General features: G+C 42.3%; 1 protein-coding gene across 27 annotated transcripts in view; it reads right to left on the minus strand.

Annotated features, from left to right (window-relative positions):
* The window catches only part of Kcnma1 (potassium calcium-activated channel subfamily M alpha 1), a 702,678-nt gene that overhangs the window by 121,061 nt on the left and 559,386 nt on the right, over positions 1 to 22,231 (minus strand). For 10 of the 27 annotated variants that reach the window (XM_021182657.2, XM_021182666.2, XM_021182664.2 and 7 more), the window contains one exon: positions 16,768 to 16,844. In XM_021182657.2, coding sequence (XP_021038316.1) covers positions 16,768 to 16,844 — 77 coding nt within the window. Of the gene's footprint in view, positions 1 to 6,433; positions 6,608 to 13,074; positions 13,084 to 16,767; positions 16,845 to 22,231 lie in introns of all 27 variants that reach the window. The other 17 variants (XM_029468754.1, XM_021182647.2, XM_029468755.1 and 14 more) reach the window with 2 other exon arrangements.

Genomic DNA, 22,231 nt, shown 5'->3' on the forward strand with positions numbered 1-22,231 from the left:
AAGAGCAGGCTGGCTCTGGCATCTGTCGCCCATGATAGTGTAGGAGGAGAAGAAATGGTGTGCTAGCTGGCTCCATCTGTCCTCCACCATGGAGGTAAGAAGAACCCACTGCCTTGTGGTTACAGCTGTCAAGACCAGTATTCTGATAGCCGGCCACTGTCCTAAAATAAAGATGCAAGCATAATTTCCATGTCACCTTGAATAAGGACCTCTGTCTGGTGTACCTATGCCAACGTATTTCTTCATTTGCTGTTAAAGAGCCAGAGTTATTTATTATAGCACAGAACTCCTGGAAAGGGAAGTGTCTAAGTGACAGTGTACATAGAATGGGTCCTTTCTTCTTCCCCCATTCTGGCCTTTTTACTTCCCGTTTCTCAATCCCATGTCAGAGAATGTCCTTTGAAACTGACTCTTCAGCCTACTGTAACGTTCTCTTCCATTTGAACCCAGTACACTGTCACAGGTTATTTGCTTTAAGGGATTCAACAGAACTTTGTCTGGGGGCAGGGGGAAGGTGCAGGACCTCTTACTGTAAACCAATTACTTCCTTTGACGTGGCACTTGTATACACCAGCATCACATACTGGATGAAAATGGGTTTTGTTTGGGGTTCTTCTTTGAAGATGATTAATTTCAGGAGTTATGTTCCCAGGAAGTTATTGACAAAGGTTGATTTCTGCCTTAGACATTACTCACTCTAGCAGCTCACCACTGTGTGTGAGGCGACTCTTTACTTGAAGAGAAAAACTTTCCAGTCAACACTCTGCCCAATGTGCCTACTGGAAATTAAGCAAGAGATGTTGGCTTCAGTGACCTTGCTTGGGGCAATGACTATATTTGAAGAGTCTCTTCATGGGAACATTGTTAATCTTGGTCTCTTATGATGGGTAAAATGGTAGCCAGGTCGCACTTGTCTTCCTTATCCTATTGTCACTTCCCATGTAGGGCCAACGTTGGCTGAAGAGCCTGAGAATTAAAAGGCTCTGTTAGTGTTTGCTACCAATGTGTGTGATGGGGTTGAGGGAAGTAGAGAGAGAGAGAGAATGAAAATGGATATGAAAACATTGGCACAAGGTGCATGAAAACAGAGGGAGGCATTAGAGACACAGATTCATGAACTTACAGAGAATGCATGAGAGGTTCGGGGAGGAGGCAGTCATTGAGCAAAAGTTGTAATGAAATGGGAAGAAGGAACTCTGGAGCCCAGTGGGGTAGCAGGCTCTCTCCAGGTGATGATACTCAGAGTATGTCATTCAAAACAGCTAGAGAGAAGATTGTGGAGGTTTCATCATGAGAAATGATGTTTGAGATGACGCACATGCTAATTAGGCTGATAAGATCTTGACACTATGTCTGCACACATGGAAAACTCACATTGTATCCTATGCATTTCCATCAATATATATCAATTAAAAAAAAAAACGTGAAATTCTAAAATTAGCTTGTATGCCAAGTACCCTCTGGATTTCTTTTTCCCTGTTTCTTCACTGATGACAGGAAGAAAAGTCATTGGGTCCCAGAAGTAAATGTGTAACATTGAAGACTCAGGAGGTGGGGACTTGGGGAGTCCCTCCAAACTGTCTATCAAGGTGATGCTATGATTACAGACTGGTGGTGCTTAAATGCAGCTTGCTAAACCTCATGTCTCTTCCAGGGCTCTGAAGACTGTTGGCATAGGTGTGTCCTGGGGAAGACTTTAAAGCTGTTTCTAGTATCTTGCCCTAGTATCTGCCTTTATGTTCTTCAAAATGCCATTAGTTCCATGGAAAGACTTCAGCTCAATTGACAATGTTAATTCTCTTCCTGAACAAACCAAAGACCACTGAGGATAAGCAGGGTTTGGTTTAGTATCTGGCAAGACTCACGATTACTCTAACCTGACTTTGGTGTGTCTCCTTTCCAGCTAATCTGATTGGGTTGCTCCTCGCAGCCTAACCATCTGAGCTGAATGTCTGTGATCTCTGTGTACAGGAAGGAAACGTCATGCACAGTTTAAAATGAGCTTCGGTAATTTTCTGAATCCTCTGTGCAATTGTTCAGGCAAACTCCCAGTGAGTGAGAGAAAGATGGTCTGAAGAATCACAGGTATGCTTGAGCTAACACCAGTTCCCAGTGCAAACCCAAAGGTCTGCTTTTCTCCCCCTCCCCCACTTGATTAATTTGCTTACACCAGCGTTACTGACGAACTGTCACCAGAATCACATCAGGCAGGTCTAGGCAGGTCCAAATCAATAAGGCCTTTCATTGTCACTACATCATAATTTTAATTGTCCCTTTCTATTACACTTGGCAACCAGACCACCAGGCAAAACTGGAATCAAGGGTAAACTTCCAAAGAGAGAGAATGTCCATTTCACAAAGTTATATTGGGCAGAGCAGAACTGATTAAAATGTATATCTATATTGACACATGTGAGATTTTATGTTGGGAGGTCTGCTCTTTTTTTTTTTTTTTTTCTGTACTAGAACAGAGGCTTGTGAAGAAGTCAGATGCATAGTATCCTGGTGTTTGTGAAGGGAGCTGACACAGTGCCCAAACTGTCTGAAGTATAAATAAAACCTACATAATCAGAAAATGATGCTGTAATTCTAGACTGAGCACTCCATCTAGATTTAGTGTCCAACCTTATTCTAGTCTTGAGAAATGAATACCCAGTCTAGACTTAAATATTGAGCAATTCGGCTTATGTATCCTCTATGATCACTATCCACCCTAGTTTTGTGTGGGTGTATGTGTGGGTGTGTGGGTGTGTGGATGAGTGGTTAGTGTGTGTGTGTGTGTGTGTGTGTGTGTGTGTGTGTGTGTGTAGGGGAGTATGCATGTGTGAGACAGGGTCTCTCATTAAATCTGAAGAGAATCAATCTGGCTAGGTTAAATGACAAATGAGATTCAGGAATCTGCCTGTTTTCATTCTTCACCCGCCCAGCATGTGCTGGAATTAGAGGTATGAACCATCATGCCTGGCTTTTTATGTGGGTTCTGGGATCCAAACTCAAGATTCTTGTGCTTGCATATCAAGTCCAACTGAGCTAGCTCCCCAGGCTCATGATACTTATAAACAAAAATATCTGTAAAATTCAGTCCTTCCCCTCTGAAGGCCTTATGAATGGCTTGGCTTCCCATCTCCTTGTGAGTACAATATTAGACAAATGGCCTCCTAGCACCAGCCTTAACAAGGACTGTTCCTAGGTCATGGGCCACGCCTCCAAGGAGAGGTGTGTCAAACAGCTCTTAGAAGACAGATTTTCAAATCCCTGTAAACACTGTTAATATAGGACCACCCCATGGGAACCAGGACTTCCCTTACCACTTCAGAAAACATGTAATGGGGCTTTGTGTTTCAATTTAAAGTCCCTTAAAAACGGAAATCCTTTCCTTTATAAGTCGAAAAAAATATCGCAGAGGGAAAGACTAGGCAAGAGGGGAACGAATTAGGCAGTCTCCAAAGCGCAACTGGCTCAACTGGAAACCCTGCGACCAAAGCAAGCCCCGTAATAGTGTAATGACCTTTAATGAGTGTCTTGGGAAACAATACAGGCCCGGCGTAAAAGACAAAGGGCAAAACCCATCATGGTTCCACTGACACTAATTCAAAATGATCTTCAGAACAACTAAAGAATGTAAGAGAAGTAATCTGATCTGCCCATGTGAGCTCACTTTGATTCCAGGGCCCTTCTCCTGCCATCTCTAATTGTCAAACCCTCTCCATTTCACGTCTGCTCATATTTAATGAAAAGCCCACTCTCACCACTGCTCCGAGTCTATTCACTCTGTCAAATGGACACCACCCAACCGACTACCCACCCGGATGGGGTGCCCGGACATTGCCGTGGCACACTGCCAGTGGAATTCAGCAGAGACTGAAGGTTTTTTTGGTTTTTGTTTGTTTGTTTGTTTGTTTTTAATTGAAAAAGAAGGGCTGACATAGTCCTATAAAGGGGTTCAACTTGGAGTGGATTTTTCTAACTTATTATTTGTGGTCAAAGGTGAGTGGTCTCACACAGGGCTGGATGAAATCTGCCTTTGTGTGATGAAGTGAAGATGATGAAACAGAGAAGGCAAACCACCACTCGAGCTGTCAATGCCGCTTAGAGCTTGAATCCTGCTGTCTCCCACAGTGATATTAGTGATGCAGGAGCCAGAAGGATGATAATATTGTGAACAGGATATATCTGAGAGGATGGGACATTCTGACCCCAAGATTTTCTTCTCCTGGCCTCCACCAGTATTTGGATTAAATTGCAGAGCTGAGAAACCCCTCTAACTATGGTTTTTTTCTTGAGTAAAATGCAAACTGCACACTCTGGACACCATGAGCTTCAAATAGGGACATAGATTTTTACTATGTTTAGAGCAGAAAGGCCAGTGGGCCAAGACGTGACCACAGCTCATGACAGGATCCTAGCTCAGAGTCAGACTGGCTCCTTATTTTTTTTTTTCTAACAAATCTGTGGCCAAGCAGTTATTTTAGAAAAGAAGTTGGGCTGTCAGCTGTAGAGTGCTGGCATTCACAGACACTACTACCAATCAAAGAGATGTGACCCAATGGCGCCACCATAGCTTACCCCAATGTCTTCCTAACCGACTCATTTTTGAACCTGAGGTCTTGATGTACATCACAGACAAATGCTTTGTATAGTTGTGACTTGGGTTACCCAGGCTGCATAGCACATAAATGAGGAAACATTCTTGCAGGAGAAAAGATAAAGGGGTATGGACTCGAAGTGAGCATGTGTAAGAACAAATTGAAACCAAACCAGAGGAAACCAAAAGAAAAGTCCTTTCTAAGCTCTTGGGCCAATGTGGTTGGTGTAGTCCATAATATTTCTCAGTACAAGTCTCATTAAGTATCACTTTTAAGTCAGTTCAGCACTTTTCAAGGAGCAATGCATTGTGAATCAGAAGGGGGTTCACTGGTCTCAGATCAAGCCTCTTCATTATATAGCTTTAATATATAGTTTTAGTCTATACATCAACATACAACTTACAGACTACAAACACGAACTGGAGCTTTAAACATCAGTACCTGGCATGGCTTAGCAATCTAGCTAGTGAAGGCAGTGCTCTCTCCTGCCAGACAGTGACCTGTGGTCTCAAGTCCATTGTGTTGAGACTATCTTCAACACAGACAATGGTGACTCAGCTACACACACTTGCCATAGGAACAAATGCTCAGAAACTAAACGTTCCTCTTCTCCCTTGTGGTGGATGTGAACCACATCAAGGAAGAAAAAGCCTAACCACTTTTGATTATTCAGAGGCAGAGTGGATGGACGGAGTGCCAAAACAGCACCAAGAATTGTGCTGGGTTCTTTAAAGAGAAATGGTTAAGGCACGGAGAGACAGTCATCTTCTCTCACTTCCTAAACTATCACTAATGGGAGTTCTCAGTTATGGTCATAGTTCAAGAGCATTCAAGTCCTTGTGCAGAATTCAAGATCTTCTGCCAGTGGACAAGGAAAGACATCTCAGCATCTCAAACCAAAGCATACCACAACAACATCATCTACCAACTGTGCCAGCCAAATGGAAATAGAGGAGTATGACCCCAGGAATTTGGTGCATCAGACTCAGCAGCTGTCAAACGCACAACTATTTCGGCATCTAGTGCAGGAAAGAGCCTGGCGGTGACAAAGGCCTGAGCTTATCATAAAGTGAAGAAAATCCTGCAGATTTGGGATTTCAATCTTTTGATATTCAGACTCATGACTGCTGCACAATACCTTGGTAAAGTGGGACTAAATTGTTGGGAAAATATAAGATGTTAATGAGTGTCCCAGGAGCCTCCTTTGAACGGGCCAACTTTTTGAAAGGAAGCACTACAAATTACCAGTCTATGGAGGTTGACAGATTTAAAAATAAATATTCTCTTCAAGAACTGAAAAAATACCATCTGGTACTAAGGAATGAGACTCTAGCAAGAAATACATAGGAATAAACACACATACACATATGAATATACACACATGTATATGAATAAACATCTGCATCTAGATGCTGTTGTATTTTGAAATGCTAGCAAGCCTTTTCTCCTATTCCTTTTCTTCCATCTTTTTACTCTACCCCAATTAATGGTCACTTCTAAATCCAAATTCCAACATTTTCACATATCTTCTATTAATATAGTGCTTGCTATCCTATCACTTGGATTTCCATCTTCACCTATTTAGGCAAGAGAGAGGAAGGCGATCAGCAGGCTGTCACATGCCTGTTTTGTTCACTATCACAAGAAGCATGAAACAGGGCAAAAGGGAAAGCCTTTTCATCATATACACAGGAACACAAGCAACATGTCATCACATACAAGACCACATTAGAATGGCAACATGAGCTCGCTGGACTCACAGGACCACAGGGCACAACACAAAACACAGGGCTGATTACCACAGACGAGCACAGACATGGAACTGGGTGTGTTGAGGTTAAACTTACAGGCACGGAAACTGGTGGAGCAATCATTAACAGAGACAGAAGAAAGCGGGAAGGTTCTCTCAGGGGTGTCCACGTTACCACGCACACGGCCTGACATGCATGAGCAGTCACGCTCAGAACGTCCGCAATCAAAACAACATGCTCGTCTCATTCTCTTGTAGATGGACATCTTGGCTATAACCATGTGGTTGGATGGGAGGAGAGGAAGAGCGCAGTTAATGGCAAGGTCACATACAGCAAGGCAGCTGGAAGGGCGCTGGAGGATTGAACACAGGTCTTAGTTCACGTTAACAGTCTTGACCCAGAAACAGGAAAAAAAAATGCAGTGATTGTTGGTGACAGTTTGGTTGTACATCAAAACTAAAAAGAAGCAGTGAAAATATAAATTGCCTTTATCATTCCCCAAGGCTGTTGCATATTATTTTTGTCCCCACGATGGAGCTGTGACCACAGGAAGAAGGCATGGCTGAACACATCCCGTTTCTTGGATGAAAAAAAAAAAAAGAGCAAATTACAGACAGAAAAAAAAAAAAAAGATGTAACCACCGTTCTCCCCCTGACAAAATTAATGCAGGAGGGCAAAAGAGACACACAGCCCATCAGTTATATGAATTGCTTATTTGGTACAATAAATGTTTTTTGCAGGATATAAACATATCTAATATGTAGGTTTTCTCATTTTCATCTATTTCTGGGCATTAGGCAGAACCTGCGACAAGTTTCCATCAAATTAAATGTGAAACGATTACGTGTTAATATCAGATCTGAGGATGCTTTCGTTGAACTTCCCAGGAGTGAGTTTACATGATAGCTACAGGAATTTAAATTTACTCTTGACAGAACAAATATCCAAATCTGTCCATATAAGAAATGCCGCTACTCAGGGCTAACGCTGGATACATTAAAGGAAGTTCACAAAAAAAAAAAAAAAATCACCCAAAGCAATATGAGATGTTGGTTTCCTAGATTGCTTTTAGCTACTCATGGGAGTATCAACTGGGAGAGCTGCCTTTCTCTCCCTGCCCACCAGAGAATTAGAAGGCAATTAGTTGGTTTAATCATACTTTTTTCCTTACACAGAAATTATTAGCCAAGAGAAATTATAAACAACAAAACATGAAAGGCTTGGCATGTGAAATATCTTGCTGGCATTTTCAGGAACCCTCAGTGGTTCTTTTAAGACTCTGGCACAGTGGGAGGGTTTGGTACTGACCCTGGAGCCACCTCAAATACCGACACGCAAAGCTCGTTAATTTAATGCCCCCATTGTTTTCCATTTTATTCTTGTGGTCAATTTATATTTCAGTACAAGAGAAGCCACTGTACCTCTTTTTGATGCTATAACAGGCAAACATGTCTGCTTCTCACTTAGCAGGAACCAGCCTGCTCCTCTTACAGGGTAGGAGAAAAACTCATTAATCTTCCAAGTATCACAGCCAATCACTGAACTTGGACCAAGGAGGTGTTATCTCCACTCCCACCCCGTCCTCCACACTATCCCTCTTTCTTTTCCTTTGTAGAGAATGGTCGCCCTCTTAGTTTAAAATAATGCTTGTGGTTTTACTCTCTTTGAATGTTACAGTCACCAGGAAAGGGTTTAAATCTCTCACATGGGTCAAGCCCTGTTCTAAGACCTTAATGACTTGCCATACAGTGGGCTGGCTTGTCAAGCAAGGGGAACATCATGACTGTGAAGAGCAGGCACTGGGGGGAGATGAATGAGAGACCTCCAACAGCATCTCCATTCCTGTGAATAGGCTCACAGTCCCAGTGACATGGTCCTTTAGCGTCCTAACTGTTGCTCTGATTAACATGCAACCCCAGCCCTGTTCAACTTAAAGTGTGTCATTCTTTTGCTCTTAGCTTGTTACCAAAAATATAAAACTAAGAATCTGCCATAGCATTTGAGTCAGAGGAACCCCCAAGGCTTGCAGCCAATGTCCAGGTCATCCTGATCAACAGCAGTGGCTGAAGTCAAGAATGGGAGAAAAGAAAAATCTTCAATGGAAGACATGAAAATAAATTTAGCTGAATCGTATCCAGATCTGGTATTTAACTTAGAAAGCCAGTCTTTTGCTTTTTCTTTCTTAGTGCTTTAACTGGACATATGGACTTGTTACTTACAAAGACGAGGAGAATGGAGATGATTTTTTTTTTGTTTTGTTTGTTTGTTGTTTCACTGTAGATAAATTATTTTGAAAGTTGTTTTCTATTTTTTCTGTTTTTAAATCAAATGCTGTAGCAGAAAATCCCATCAAACTCAGAAATGCTATGTTTCTCATTAGCAACAGTTCCTGGTTTTCATTTTCATACTGCCATTTCGGGTTCATGCATGGTAATAGAATGTGACACATTTATGGGGAAAGAAAGTTCATGTATATATATATATATATATATATATATATATATATATACATGGAAGGGTGATGGGAATAGGTAACTTTGGAATCTTTTTCCCCCCACAGAGATCAACTTGTCACAATGGGCAATGGAAGCCTCCCACTTCCAAAAGGTTCAGGAAGGAGCAAAACATCAAACCAGTGGCTTTCAGGGACTGTTTGCAACTGTCATGGTTGGCTGTTCCAGAGACCATGCACTGTTGTAAAATTTCATATAGTTAGCATGCAGTAACAGGCTGCAACTGGTAACTGAGGCAGCAGAAACCCATTTGCTATAAGAAGATTAACTGTTAATTATAAGCAGTCACATTCCAGAGCAGCATATGCATAAAACAGAAAACATGCTCTTAGTCGACACTTCTGCCCAGTCATTTCACACTCCCACCAAATGCAGAAAAGAAATCTCAAAAGACAAAGAGCACCACACACACACACACACACACACACACACACACACCAGCAAGAATGATCAACATGAGGCTCAGAGACAAGACAAAAACAGTTAAAAATGATTGAGCCCCACATATAGACAAACCTTCATGAACCACAAGGTCTAGAGTAAAGACAACCAGTTAAGTGCGTGCCCCCCTTCTGCACCACCCCAGTCACACGTGTGTCATCACCTATGTGCTTCTAGGTCTGTTTCCTAAGCCGAGGAGAAGGGTGATTCTGACCTTGCATCTGATGGAGCAATCCATCAGGCTTGAGGGATGTATGTTCAGTTAAGAGATTCCCTCTGGACCGTTATTACTCATGGTGAAGATTAGCAAAGAAGAGCTGAAGATTTGCCCCTCTTGTAGTAGGTGTTCCAGAATATGTGGGCATTTTATTCTTGGGTTATAAAATAAAGTTATATCAGTACTACATCACAGACTTCCTCTGTCACCTTCCTCAACTCTACAGCTTCCTAACGCTTCACTTTGGTTCCAGTGAATTACAGATTCCCAGAGCCTTCTTGGTGGCTATTTTCTTTCTACATCTGATTTTGGGTCAGAGGATTTGTTTCCAGTATCAGAGAGGTACTTTAAACCCCTAAAGTTGAGTTTCACAGACCTACTTGCAACACTTCAGTATCTATTTAAAACACAAGTTTCTCATGTATTCCTAGTCATTAAAAAAACAGAAAGAAAGAAAGAAAGTCTTCTCTCCACTGGTGTTTGCTGAGTTCCTGTCTTAGTAGCCATCCACCGCTCTTCCCAGTCACCAATGAAAATGTTTTCTGTAGAGGGTGAGAGCAGAGCAGAGTAGGTCTATGAGGACATCTAGTGGACTGCTGTAGGAGAGCAGCTCTTTAACAGAGCAAACCCTGACCTTGCTGTTTCATCTCTCCTCTCTAAGACTTGAAATGCTTGTGGTGTTATTTCAGTTCAGTGGCTGCTCCAATCTGCAGATGTTTAGGGACAGTGAGGACAAATGGCTGAAAGGTCCTGGGACAGCATCCTGGGGATGCTGTGGCAGTGGCAACTTGCAAACACATTGGTTTCACTGTATTGGCGGATGGGGTCCCCATGCCTCAGCTCTGCAGCAGCTTCCTGAGAGAGGGACTAGGCCAGAGTATTAATGGTGTGGCTACTTGTCACTCTGTCTTGGAGCTCTTGGAACTTTATGCTCTATAAATTGCCCCCATAGGCCAACTTGACTCTGGGAAAGAAAAATATATAAGCCACCTGAGACTTCGTTTTCTCTTTGGCCCACAAAATGTTCTTGTTCTTGGGCCAGTACCAATGATGTGAAGAGGTCATGTCAGTGCCAAGAGTCTGATCCTGGATCTCATCTCCCTCTAAAAAACAGATAACTATGTTTGAGCAGTTTCATCGCTGCAGAAGAAAGCTTCCATGTGATTTTCTTCAACACAATAAAATGGATATCTATCCAATACTTCCATTATGACTTCCTAGTAGTATTTATAGAGACAAAACAGAAGTACTTCCCTAATGGACACCATGAAAGCTATCTGTTTACTGTTGAATGTTTACAGTGGAAGGCTTTTTCAGAGACACACTTGCCCGACTTTTCCTCTGTTGTCAAAGGTCGTGTTGCTAAGAAATGAAACCTGCTGCAGATGGAGCATGGTCACTTTTCTTTCCTTGGGGCACACTGATGCAATCAGGTATCAGGCCTCAGGTCCTCTGCTGGTTGGCCCTTCAGCACCAAGTCTGGAATGGAAGGAAGGGTTGCAGCCCATGCTGTCTGCAGTGCCATCTGCCTCCGGCATCAGCAACCAAATGGCCAGCCAAGTTGCAATCGCAGAATCTTAATTTGGGGGGTGGATTGGAAGGGAGAGGAAAAGCGGCCTTGCCAAAGAGGCCAAAGTGGAGGTTTCCAGATGCTAGAGGGAAAATAATTTAGGTCTCCAAGGGAGTATATGTAAGAGGAGACTAGTGTGAAAGGGAAAAAAAAATATGCTGTTAAATTAAGGCACACTTCTTAGACCACAGCCCACTTTTTAAATCAGTCTAGGGAAGGGAAGCATTGTTTCTTAACATGAAAACATTCTTCAAAGGCTCAAAATTATAAACAAAATCCTCTACAGAAGAAAAACCCTTTTGTCTGAGGTATATTGTTAGATGAAACACGAGGAATAAGAGGATCTTTTAAATCCTATAAATGAGAAATGCTACCTGCCCTTAGCCCAGCTCCTCCTGTTACCCGTTGAAGAAGAAGAAGAGTCTTATGCATGGCTTTCTGTGATCAGAAAAAGGCAAGGACAGAGCTTAAAGTCAGCCACCTGGAGTACACACCCAGCTAGTTGATCTGGCTCACAACAGTCACTCTGTGGCAGAGGAAGGTGGGAGAGACTGCCTCTGGAGCTGCGTGTTGACTGGCTTTGTGTGGCCGTCTAGTTCTCAAAGAGTGCTAGAGTGTGAAAGTTCTCAGGGTGTAGAAGTGATGCTTCCGAGTGCTTTCCGCAGAGCCAATTTGGGCAGAACTGTGTATTGTGTTGAAAAAGGTTGCTCTTTTGTTTTGGCTTCACCCAGAACATTATACATTTTCCAAACAGTGAAGGCTACCAGAACTTGGGTAGTCAACTTGCTTCTTCTTCTTCTTCTTCTGCAAAGGAATGTGAAAGACCTGGGTGCTGATACATCTCCATTGTCCAGAGCCAATGAATCAATGAGTTGTACACTGGGTCTCCTGTTTTCAAGAGTCTTATGTCTGTAAGCCAAGACCCAAAGTTGATGCTTGGCAGTTGTAGGTTACACATAGAAATACTGGCTTTAAAAACTATATCTGATTGGATGACAGGGATCTTATGTCTTTAGTAAGTTAGAGAAGTCTATAGGCTTGCTTAGATTCCTACATGACTCACTCATGGAAAAAAAAAAAAAGAGTAATCTCCTTGAATTAACTAACAGAGTTTTTTTGTTTTGTTTTGTTTTTGTTTGTTTGGTTGGTTTTTTGTCCCTGAAATAAGCACATGGCTCCTCCAGGATGCTTAACTTTCACAGAGGAATTGTGGAGGAATCACTGAGCGTTGACTTAAGGAGAAGTTTTGAAAGCAAGGAAATGCCGTAGACTGTAGGAAATAATTACCACTTGTCTTCAGGAAGGCAGATACTTACAGTCCCAAAGGAGTATTCAATTAAATCTCCAGCAAGCACCTTCTTGTACAGAGAGGCATCTATAATGTGATCGTTGTATTTCTCTCTCTATGGAATATCTCTATGATTATATATAAAAATACACATTTTTACATATAAGCTACCCCAGGACATATCATATATATATCACAACTTAGGAATATATATGTAGCCTATGTGTTTCCTTCAAGAGAGGAATTCAAGCTCTGTAGAAGGGAAAAACAGGTATCATTTATCAAAGGCAAGCATGACTATGACCCCCAATGGACAAAGCATCTATAGCTAGAGCTGTAATTACTCTAGCCTAACCAGTGTCCCTTAAAAGTCCTGAGCAAAGGCCTTCAAGAGAAACACACTGTTGTCAGGGTCTTATTTTCTAATGGAAAAATAAGACCGTGTCCAGAGCTTGCTGGAGGCTGGGGGATGGGTGGAAGCATAGAGAGTGGGCTCTGGGCACTCTCCAGTTCCTGGCTACTCTACAAGGACTGTGTAGGGCATGAGCGAGTTGGGGCATGATGTAACTGCTACATGCAACACGAATACCAAAAGTAAAATGAAACTAAAACTGTACAGAAAGGAAAAAAAATAAATAAAAAGGATCTCATCTAGAGAAAAGACCAGGAGAACTGACTCTGGGCTGCTCAGAACCCATTTTACTCACAATAGATCACTACCAGGGTGCAGTTAAAATAGAGTAGGGGCCGTATTCCAAGGCAGCAAAGAGGAAACAAAATAAATCAAAGATATGTCAATGATTAGAAATTAAAGGAAATTCTTTCACACACATCAATCTAGACATGACTTGTCCCTCAGGAGTCTCTCCCTGGCAACTTTTCAGAGGCTGGGAGGAGGGAAAGTATAAATCATTAGACCAGGTTTGTGACACAGAAAAGAAAATGAATAAATGCTAGCGCCTGAGAGCTTGCTCCTTGGCTAGACATCTGGATTGGACTTTCTTCCTGAACGGATGGAGAACTAGGAAGGCATGGAAAGAGATGTGCATGTTAAACTATACTACCAGCACGGGATCTCCACAATGGAATGTCCACACGCCATACTTCGCCGAAAGAGGACATGAAACGTTGAAGGTTATTGAACGAGAAGGAATGGAACAGGTAGGGAGGGGATGGGAAGGAGAAACTGGGTAGGGACAGGAGGTTGGGAAAACATACAGAGTCTGGAGACTGTCAGTGGTTTTGCTCTTGTGCAAGCTGTATTATTCCATGGTGAACCGATGCACTAAGAGGTTTGGATAAATAACTGGGTGAGTCAACTGTCCTTTCCCATCTTAAACACCAAGAGGTGCCTGGCTGGTACCTTAGCATCCTCCTATACATAATGACAATGATAACTATTTCTTGTGAAAGTTTCTTTAGAGCCCAACATATTTTCTCTGATTTCTTGAGTGCCTGGCCTTCATAGGGAGGTTTATATTCAATTATTCATTTTATTCTAATCCTCCCAAACATGTCTGCATCTTGCCCTCCAGGCTATGGCCTTCTAATTGGGAATAACAACATTTGGACAATTCTGATTAGTATCAAATATTAACCACACAGCCTATGGCCTTGCCACACTTAAGAGTAGCTTGGCAGAGACAATCCTTTTGCAGCAATTGTGTCTCATGCATGATGGCAGATCAAACATTTCACTAGTTTAACCTACTACAAGGGAAATTAAGGGAATAAAGGTACTGTAAATTATAGTGTGATTTTCACAACAAGAAAACTAAAAGTTTACTGCTGTCTACTTGCCTGAAAAGAAAAAAAAATTCCCTGGAAGTCAAAATTTTTATAAGGATTTTAAATGGGATATGCCACAATGTCCTATAAAGGACATTATAATTTCAGAGAGAGTGAGAGAAGTTCTCTCTTCAACTTTCCTCTTCCATTCTGTCTTCCTGAGTGAACTCTCCATCCAGATGCAAAGGAGAGCCTTTAAACGAGACCTGATGAGGCCATCTCCTTTCCCAAAATTACCTGGCAGAGGACTGAAATTCAGCTTGTCGTCATCTTCTCTGCCTTCCTAGGTGATCCCACTTTGTACATCACTCTCCAGTGTCATAGACCCCAGCAGCCTTCTATCCATCCTCAAAACACTGCAAATGGCTTCCTAATTTTCAGTCAATTCCCTTGTTCTTTCTCCCACCCATATCTCATCTCCACTACCACCTCCCAAAGGACCTGCCAAACTATGAAGCAGTAGCTCTCCAATAAGAGCCCTCATATCCTCAGACAGCCCTTGTCCTCTTCTTAGCAAGTGGACCTCTATGGGTTTATACATTTGGCAAGATGATATGGGTTTATCTATCTTTGCTGGATATCTTTGCTTGGAAAGAATCTCATTCAGCATTCCATCATTGGCACTAAAAAGAGAACCTCATGAAGAGGTTACTCACAAGCACATTGAATGGCTGCTCAAGTAGTAGCCCATAGCCTCACCACTTCACTAAGGCTCCCAAAGGATGAGCTTGCTTATAATAACCCCCTCACATGGATTATTGACCTCAGCATGCCCCTAGCCATTTTACCTCCATCACCACTGTGCAACTTTCCTTATGGAGCTCACCATCTTGCTCTGATGTTCCCCCTTGTTTAAATCTACTCTTAGGATGCCCTGTTCCTTCTGAAGAAAATGACTCTGAGGATGCTCAGAGACATGGTAAGAAGGCTGAGTGATGCCTGGAGACTGACAGTTGAGCTCATGTTGTCCTTTCTTCCTATTCACGTGCTGTTCCTTGTGGTTTGAGAGAATCAGAAAATTGTTCTAGGGCTGCTGACAGAGTTTGGGGGAAGCAGAATATACATGTTAAGAAGTTGGCCATGCCGGGCGTGGTGGCACATGCCTTTAATCCCAGCACTTGGGAGGCAGAGGCAGGCGGATTTCTGAGTTCAAGGCCAGCCTGGTCTACAAAGTGAGTTCCAAGACAGCCAGGGCTATACAGAGAAACCCTGTCTCGAAAAAACCAAAAAAAAAAAAAAAAAAAAANAAGTTGGCCTCAGCTGGTGTATGAAAGGGTATCTGAGAGGATTTCTACAGGAACTTCGCAAGACCAAGTACTGCCCATTGGTATTTCCCAAGAAACCAACTTATTAATGTTTAGGTGGTACCATCTTTATATCTTACTGGTTTAACACGTTCCCCTCAGGCAGCTCAGTGATAAGATCCTTGGGTGGCATATCCTAGAAGAAATGGTGGCCTTTTGACTAATTTCTGCTTGTAAAAAATGTATTTTATGGGGGTGATCTTCTATAACTCTCTTCCCACCCATTTAACTCAAGGTTATCATTGCTCTTGTCAGAAAGGTCAGGGCCCTCAGAACACAGCACCAAGATAGGCCTCCGGGGACTTGAATCTATGATGGCTGGCAGCATGGCTATCAGCAATTTCAACCTCTCATTAAACATGGAAGGGTTGTTGTTTCTCTAAGTTGATTAAATATGTCCCTGGTAATTATGTAGGGTTATGGTGAGGACCAAAGCAACCATCAGGAGGAGCTTTTAGAACCTCAAGTCATCATGGAAGGAGAGGTATCACTTCATTCATTTTTCTCTAATGTTTAGAACAATCTCTTCCAGGGTGTGTGTTCTAATTGCTACAAAAGGTTGGCCCTCCCCAAAGCAAAGACCCGCTTTACAGCGTGTTGTCTGTGGAAGTCATAAGCCAGTGTTCCTGAGTCACTGAGGGTCCCTAGGAAAGCTTTGGTAGAAGACAACAGAGACAGACTATGCTGGAAGCTTCCAAGACCAGAACAGTTTGCCGCACAAAGCAATGTGCCTTATGTAGGGGCGCGTTGAGGTTACTGACATAAAGGATGGCCTTTTGAACATTGGTGGCTGATTGCTTTACTAGGAGTACTAGTTTTGTGTTTGGGGGTGATCTAAATCTGAACCTACAAGAATTCTAACCGAAAGGCAGTTCAGTGCTTTTATTTCAAGATTAGACTAGGTTCTGAGGCTCATTTTCCTACTAGCATTATGTAGTTTATACTTAGGGACCACCTAGCTACTAGAAATCCTGGTATTAAAAAACATTCCCTCTTCCATAACTGTAGGTATCCTCCATTTTACCCATGATGCTTAACTGTGTGGGCCAGAGATGTCTACTTCTAGAGAGGTGGGCAATAGGTACTAGGTTCTCACCCAGGCACTGACTGTGTTGTTTTTTCTTTTTTCATCTTCTGCTTGAAGCAAGGACAGGTATTTATGTTTCTTTAAACTGCTGGGTACAATACATAAACACATTCAAGAGAGCACTTGGTGTTTAATGTCCTTCTAATAGGAAAAGGAGAAGGAAAAAGGAATTGAGGGGTGGTGAAGGGCAGGGCGGGGAGGGAGAAAGAAACACTACTTACGCCGCCTGCAGCCACATTTTTTAATTCTTTTGGGATCTGTGACGTCATCATGACAGGCCTTGCAGTAAAAAAATGCCCTGGAGAAAGAGAATGGAAAAACTGACACATCTCATAATCCACCCGAGTAAAATGAGTACCACGTTTCCCTCGAGGTGGTGCCAAATTAATGAAACATGCCAGCCCTAATTTCCTTTCATCTTTTGAAAAGTTTAGACATCTGCAGACGGAAATGTTTGTTGTAAGACCACTCATTTCAAACCCAGGATTCTGTGATTGGAGTTGGTGCTTCTTTTTATAAACTTTGCAAAGAAATGGGGAGAAAGGTCCTGCTGATGTCACATACTGGGTCTGTGACTGTTGTTTCTGAGAACAGCACTGAGTACTGGTCCTTGGAACACATGGTCAACCATCTCTGAGTCCTTGGAGTGTACTTTAAAAACAATTCTGAAATCCCAACAGTCTAGTTGAATATATATTAAGGGGCTCAAGGATGATGACCCTCAGTCAGACATAAATACTACCTTTGTCACTTCGAAAGTACCATTTCTTATTAACTAAAATAAGAAAGGTTTGAGAGTCACTGGAGGGAGGAGGGACTACAGAAACAAAGAGTGCAGTGGTTCCTGTCAACTCTCTCCTAAGATTCAAAGCCCATTGCATTCCAAAGCTGACTAGATCCATTCCATTATAGCTTTCTCTGAGCATATATAATGGATAAAAGTTTTGTTCTCTTTATGCTGACCACTGGAATGGGATAAGGAGAGGAATGGTTGGGTCAAATGGGCTGGAAGAAGAAGCATTCAACAACAATGGCAATATCCCCTAGTCTGACTTTAGTGTCAATCTGAGACTTCAATGTGAACTTTGGTTGTACCAAAGATACTTTGGATGAGAAGAACTAAGATGCTCTGAGCACTTCTTAGCAATAGAACACAGAGGAGTAACCTGGGGACCTGGTGGGTGGCTTGTGCCCTTCCACTTGAGATGGTGCAGAAGCAGGGCCATAAAACCACTCTGTTATTAAATTTCAACACAGGAGTCAATAGGTGACAGAAGATACCCAACATTCTGTAAGTGTATTAACCATGCTTTGTGTTAAACGGTTCTGCCCAATTATAGGCTAATTTGAAGCACTTGAATACATTAGCCAGTCTGGGATAAGGTGTGATGTTCAGGAGGTTACATGCAGTTTTGGCGTGAGCTATTTTCAAATTATGGTGGTTTATTGGGATGTAAACCCATCATAAGTAGAGAAGCATCTGTACCGGGGAGGTAATAAAATTTACTGGAACAACCTTCCAACCCTCTGGATCCAGGAACTAACGAAATCCTGGGCTTAACGCCTTTACCACTCCCAACATGAAACTGAGTGCCAGGAATAAACAGGGCCATTTCTCGATGGAGGCTAAAGAATTAAACACAATTCTGGGTCTTTTATGTTTTCCACAGGGTTTGCATTTCTACAGCAAGCCCAAAGCTCTTTGTTTCAAGAGGCTCCTTCACCATTCCTTCCAATGTCAGATGGCATATACTCTGCAAAATCAGAAAAGGCAGCTGTTGCCCTACAAGGCACTGCAGTGCTGCGTCCTCTTACTCAGGGCAAGTAAGTTCGAATCTACTTCCTCTGGCCATCTTCTTTCCATTCGAAGCTCTCCTGAGTGACAGCAACGCAGCAGTAATAACAGCTAACTAACTTTTACAGGGTCCGGACTCTAGGCCAGGTGCTGCTCTCAGCATTTCAGAAACACTAACATATTTGATCTTTGAACAACCCTTTGAAAGAGGCTTAATTATGACCTCTGTTGTACAGATAAGGAAACTGAAACAGGGAGAGATTACATGGCCTGTTCAAGGTCACACTGCTAAATGGCAGAATCTAGATTCAAGTCCAGGAGCCAAAAATCTTGAATGTGTTCCTCTGAAGAGATGGAGAGATGAGTCTAAAGAAACTAAAAGCCAACTCTTTATATTAAACATTTTACTTTTAACTGACACAACTATGTTTATTTGAGATGTACAATGTGCTGTTTTGAAATTCTGTTACAGAGTGGCTAAATCAAGCAAGGCTATGCATTTTCTCTCATCTAGTTGTTACTTTGTATGTGAGGTGAGAGCCTTTAAAATCTACCTGGAAAGAAAAATTGCTAAAAGCAATTTTCATGAACGCAATATATTGTCTTAAAAACAACAACAACAACCACCTATGGGCCAGGGAGGTGACTCAGCAGGAAACAGCAGTTGATGCCAAATCTGACAACTTGAGTTTGATCCCTGGGTCCCATGTGGCAGAAGGAGAAATGCTGTTCTCTCACCTTCCTTCAAGGTGAGCAAATTCTCACATCTATTCAACACAAATAAATAAGTAAATGCAAAAATAACTATTTTAAACCAACTATGGCCATGGCACTCTGCAATGATGTCTTGCATTTATCTTCTTGCTTAAATTAATGTTTTCTGTCCCTTCACCCTTATCCCCTGAGGTGTCTGTGCCCCTGCTTTTTGGAACCGACCAGTCTACCCTGTGCTTCTGTGGACTTGACTTTATAAGGTTTCACATATAAAGTGAGATTGTGTAGTGTTTGTCTTTCTCTGCCTGGCTTCTTTCACTTAGCCAAATAGCTGCTTCAGCCAGACAGGTGAGGCTAATGAGGGAGACGAGTAATGAGCTAAAGGTGTCCATGGATTCTTCAGATTAAAGAGGAAGATTCTTTAAGCCTCAAGTTGAGTCTTGCCGAGTGGCCGTTCTTTGGGAGCTGCCTCACTCATGGAAGCCTCTTGTCAATACCCTTCCAGTAGAGCTACACACTTGTCCTTGTAAACTCAGAGATCCCAGAAACAAAATCCCACAGGTCCCAGTTAAAATCCATGAATATTGATTCCAGGAGTCTTTCCCCATTCCTGGTGTCTCCTCTCTTCTCCTGCTGCTCATCTTCTCACTCCAAAACAACTCCCATCCTCTTCGTCCCAACACACACCAACAGAAAGCTTACACACCAACAGAAAGACCCCCTCCAGATCCTGCTAAGCTGGCCTTAGGGTCTCCTTGTCCTCTGTTCTGCTGTGCTTGGTAAGAGTCAGAGGTGACCGGAAGAGGGAAAGGGTGAGCTTGCTCTTTAGCGGGTTGTGGAATAGATAGCAAGCAGCAGAAGCGTTTCTCCATTGGAGAGCAAAGCAGTGAGCAGTCACTACTCCCACACCATGCCCTCCCCCCCGCCCCAGCCTTCCACCCCCAAGCCTTTGTCCTTTCTCCCTGCAGTTCCATCCTGTAGCAGCCTGTAAGATGCTTTGCTGTCTCTCACTGGTTTTAATCATCTTGCTGTCCACAAGTTTATATGACCCCCTTTATAAACCTTTGTTCTTGTTTTCCACTTAAGTGGGTCTTCTGCTCCTTGCCAGGAACCCCTATCAATGTGGCTCCATATTGATATCTACAGCTCTCTTTTCTCCTGAACTGCAGACTCTTAGATGTACCTGCCTTTATCATGACTCCATGGTATGTTTGGGACCAACCTTCCATTTGCTGTGGCCCAGACAGAAGTCATTTCCTACCACCTCCATCATCCTCTGGTGTTTCCCATCTCAGCAAGAGGAGTCATCATCTCTGCCGCCCTCATGGTTCATGGCCCATGTCTAGGCTTCAGCTGTGATTCCTACTCCTCCTTCATTTCTACAAAGTTCATGATTACATACTACAGGTTCCCCAGACTAATCCAAATGGAGTCACATGACTCTACCTCCACGATCTGCCAGCATCTCCCTACACTTGAGTGAGTGAATGGATGAGTGAGAAGGTGAGTGAGTGAATGGATGAGTGAGTGAGTGAATGACTGAATGAATGAATGGGTAAGTGAGTGAGTGAATGAATGGATGGATGAGTGAGTGAATGAATGAATGGGTAAGTGAGTGAGTGAATGGATGAGTGAGTGAGTGAGTGAGTGAGTGAGTGAGTGAGTGAATTTGAGAATGACTCCCAGGTTGGGGTATTTCATGTTTTCAGAAGAAACCAGGAATAAAAATGTTAATATAAAAGCAGACAATTTCTTTTAACTTGGCAACTAATCTATTATTTTTAATTTCGACTCAAACAAAATATGTATCTGATAAAGAAGGTAAGAGAGACACCAGATTGTGTTCCAAAGTTATTTAAAAAGACAAATATTTAGGAACAGCAAATTAAAAGCATATGAACAAATAAATACTCATCCCAGAGTAGCATCCTCATGGGATTACATGGGTTCACTCCTCTTTCTCTAAGCCTTGCACCTCAAAGTCTTCATGACCCAGATTCCACTAACTTCTTGACTGTGTGTGTGTGTGTGTGTGTGTGTGTGTGGTGTGTTGCCACTGCTATAGTCTTGTTTCTTCGGCCATAGCAGAGGGTGAAGACCCAATAAGAAATCAACATAATCTACTTCTCTTTTAAAAAAATAATAAAACTTGTTTAGTTTTATTCAAATTTCCAATGTCCTCTCTGAAGTATTCTATATTCTTCATCTATTTGAAATCCCCCTAACTGACAACATTTGCTCTGACACATTGCACACCATGGAAAATTACAGGCTGGAGTTGTAGCTGATGGTGTCAGCATGTATTTGTGAACACCATAAAGCACAGAAACGAGACATATTACATTCCCTAATATCGGAGGTAATTTGTTTCCTGGACTGCCTGGTATTTGTGACATTCATTAGCGAGAGACGCAATAGGAAATAGAATTACACAAATGGGAGCTCAGGTTGAATTTGCTGTTTGGGAGGTGTGCATGATGTATGGTCAGCTGGGCTCCCTGCTTACCATGCTTAGGGCAGAGATGCTGCTTCAGGCTTCTGTGCCCCATGTCTGGACAAGGGCATAACTATTCCAGACTCCCTGGGGTTGGAGCTCTCAGACACCCCACTTTCCATTCTCACCCAAACTTCCATCTAGGATAGTCCTGATAAACTCCTGTCTCAGGATATTCTATCCATGAAATGGTTAGAGATGTGTTTCTCCCATATAATTTAGCAATGTCAATCATCCTCCAATTTGCAGGAGTAAACTTATTAGAGATCTCAGATGGAAAAAATAAAGCCCTCAACCCCATGTGCTCTTTTCCTTATAAGCTTTTTAAACTAGTATGGCCCCATTTACTACAGTTGAATAGGAAGAAAGAAATTCATAAGCCTGGCTTTGAAAAATATCATTGCTCTATACTGGCACAGCAAGAGTTTGCAAATACATCCTATTGGTTTTTGATAATACTATTACTTTGCACAGGCTGGTAAAACAAGCCATGCTTTAGTTCTTCCTAGATAAAGAAGAAACTTGAAGGGCTGGAGAGATGGTTTAGCAGATAGGAGCAACACAGTTGTTTGACAGAGTAACCTGTTTGGCTTACTTGTCTCTGAAAGTGAACATTTCAAATGGGCAGAGTGGAATCACATATAACGATAGCCCATACTGATATGCAAAGCCCTATGATTCC

This window comes from Mus caroli, chromosome 14 (assembly GCF_900094665.2).
Source record: "Mus caroli chromosome 14, CAROLI_EIJ_v1.1, whole genome shotgun sequence".
NCBI classification, from domain to species: domain Eukaryota; kingdom Metazoa; phylum Chordata; class Mammalia; order Rodentia; family Muridae; genus Mus; species Mus caroli.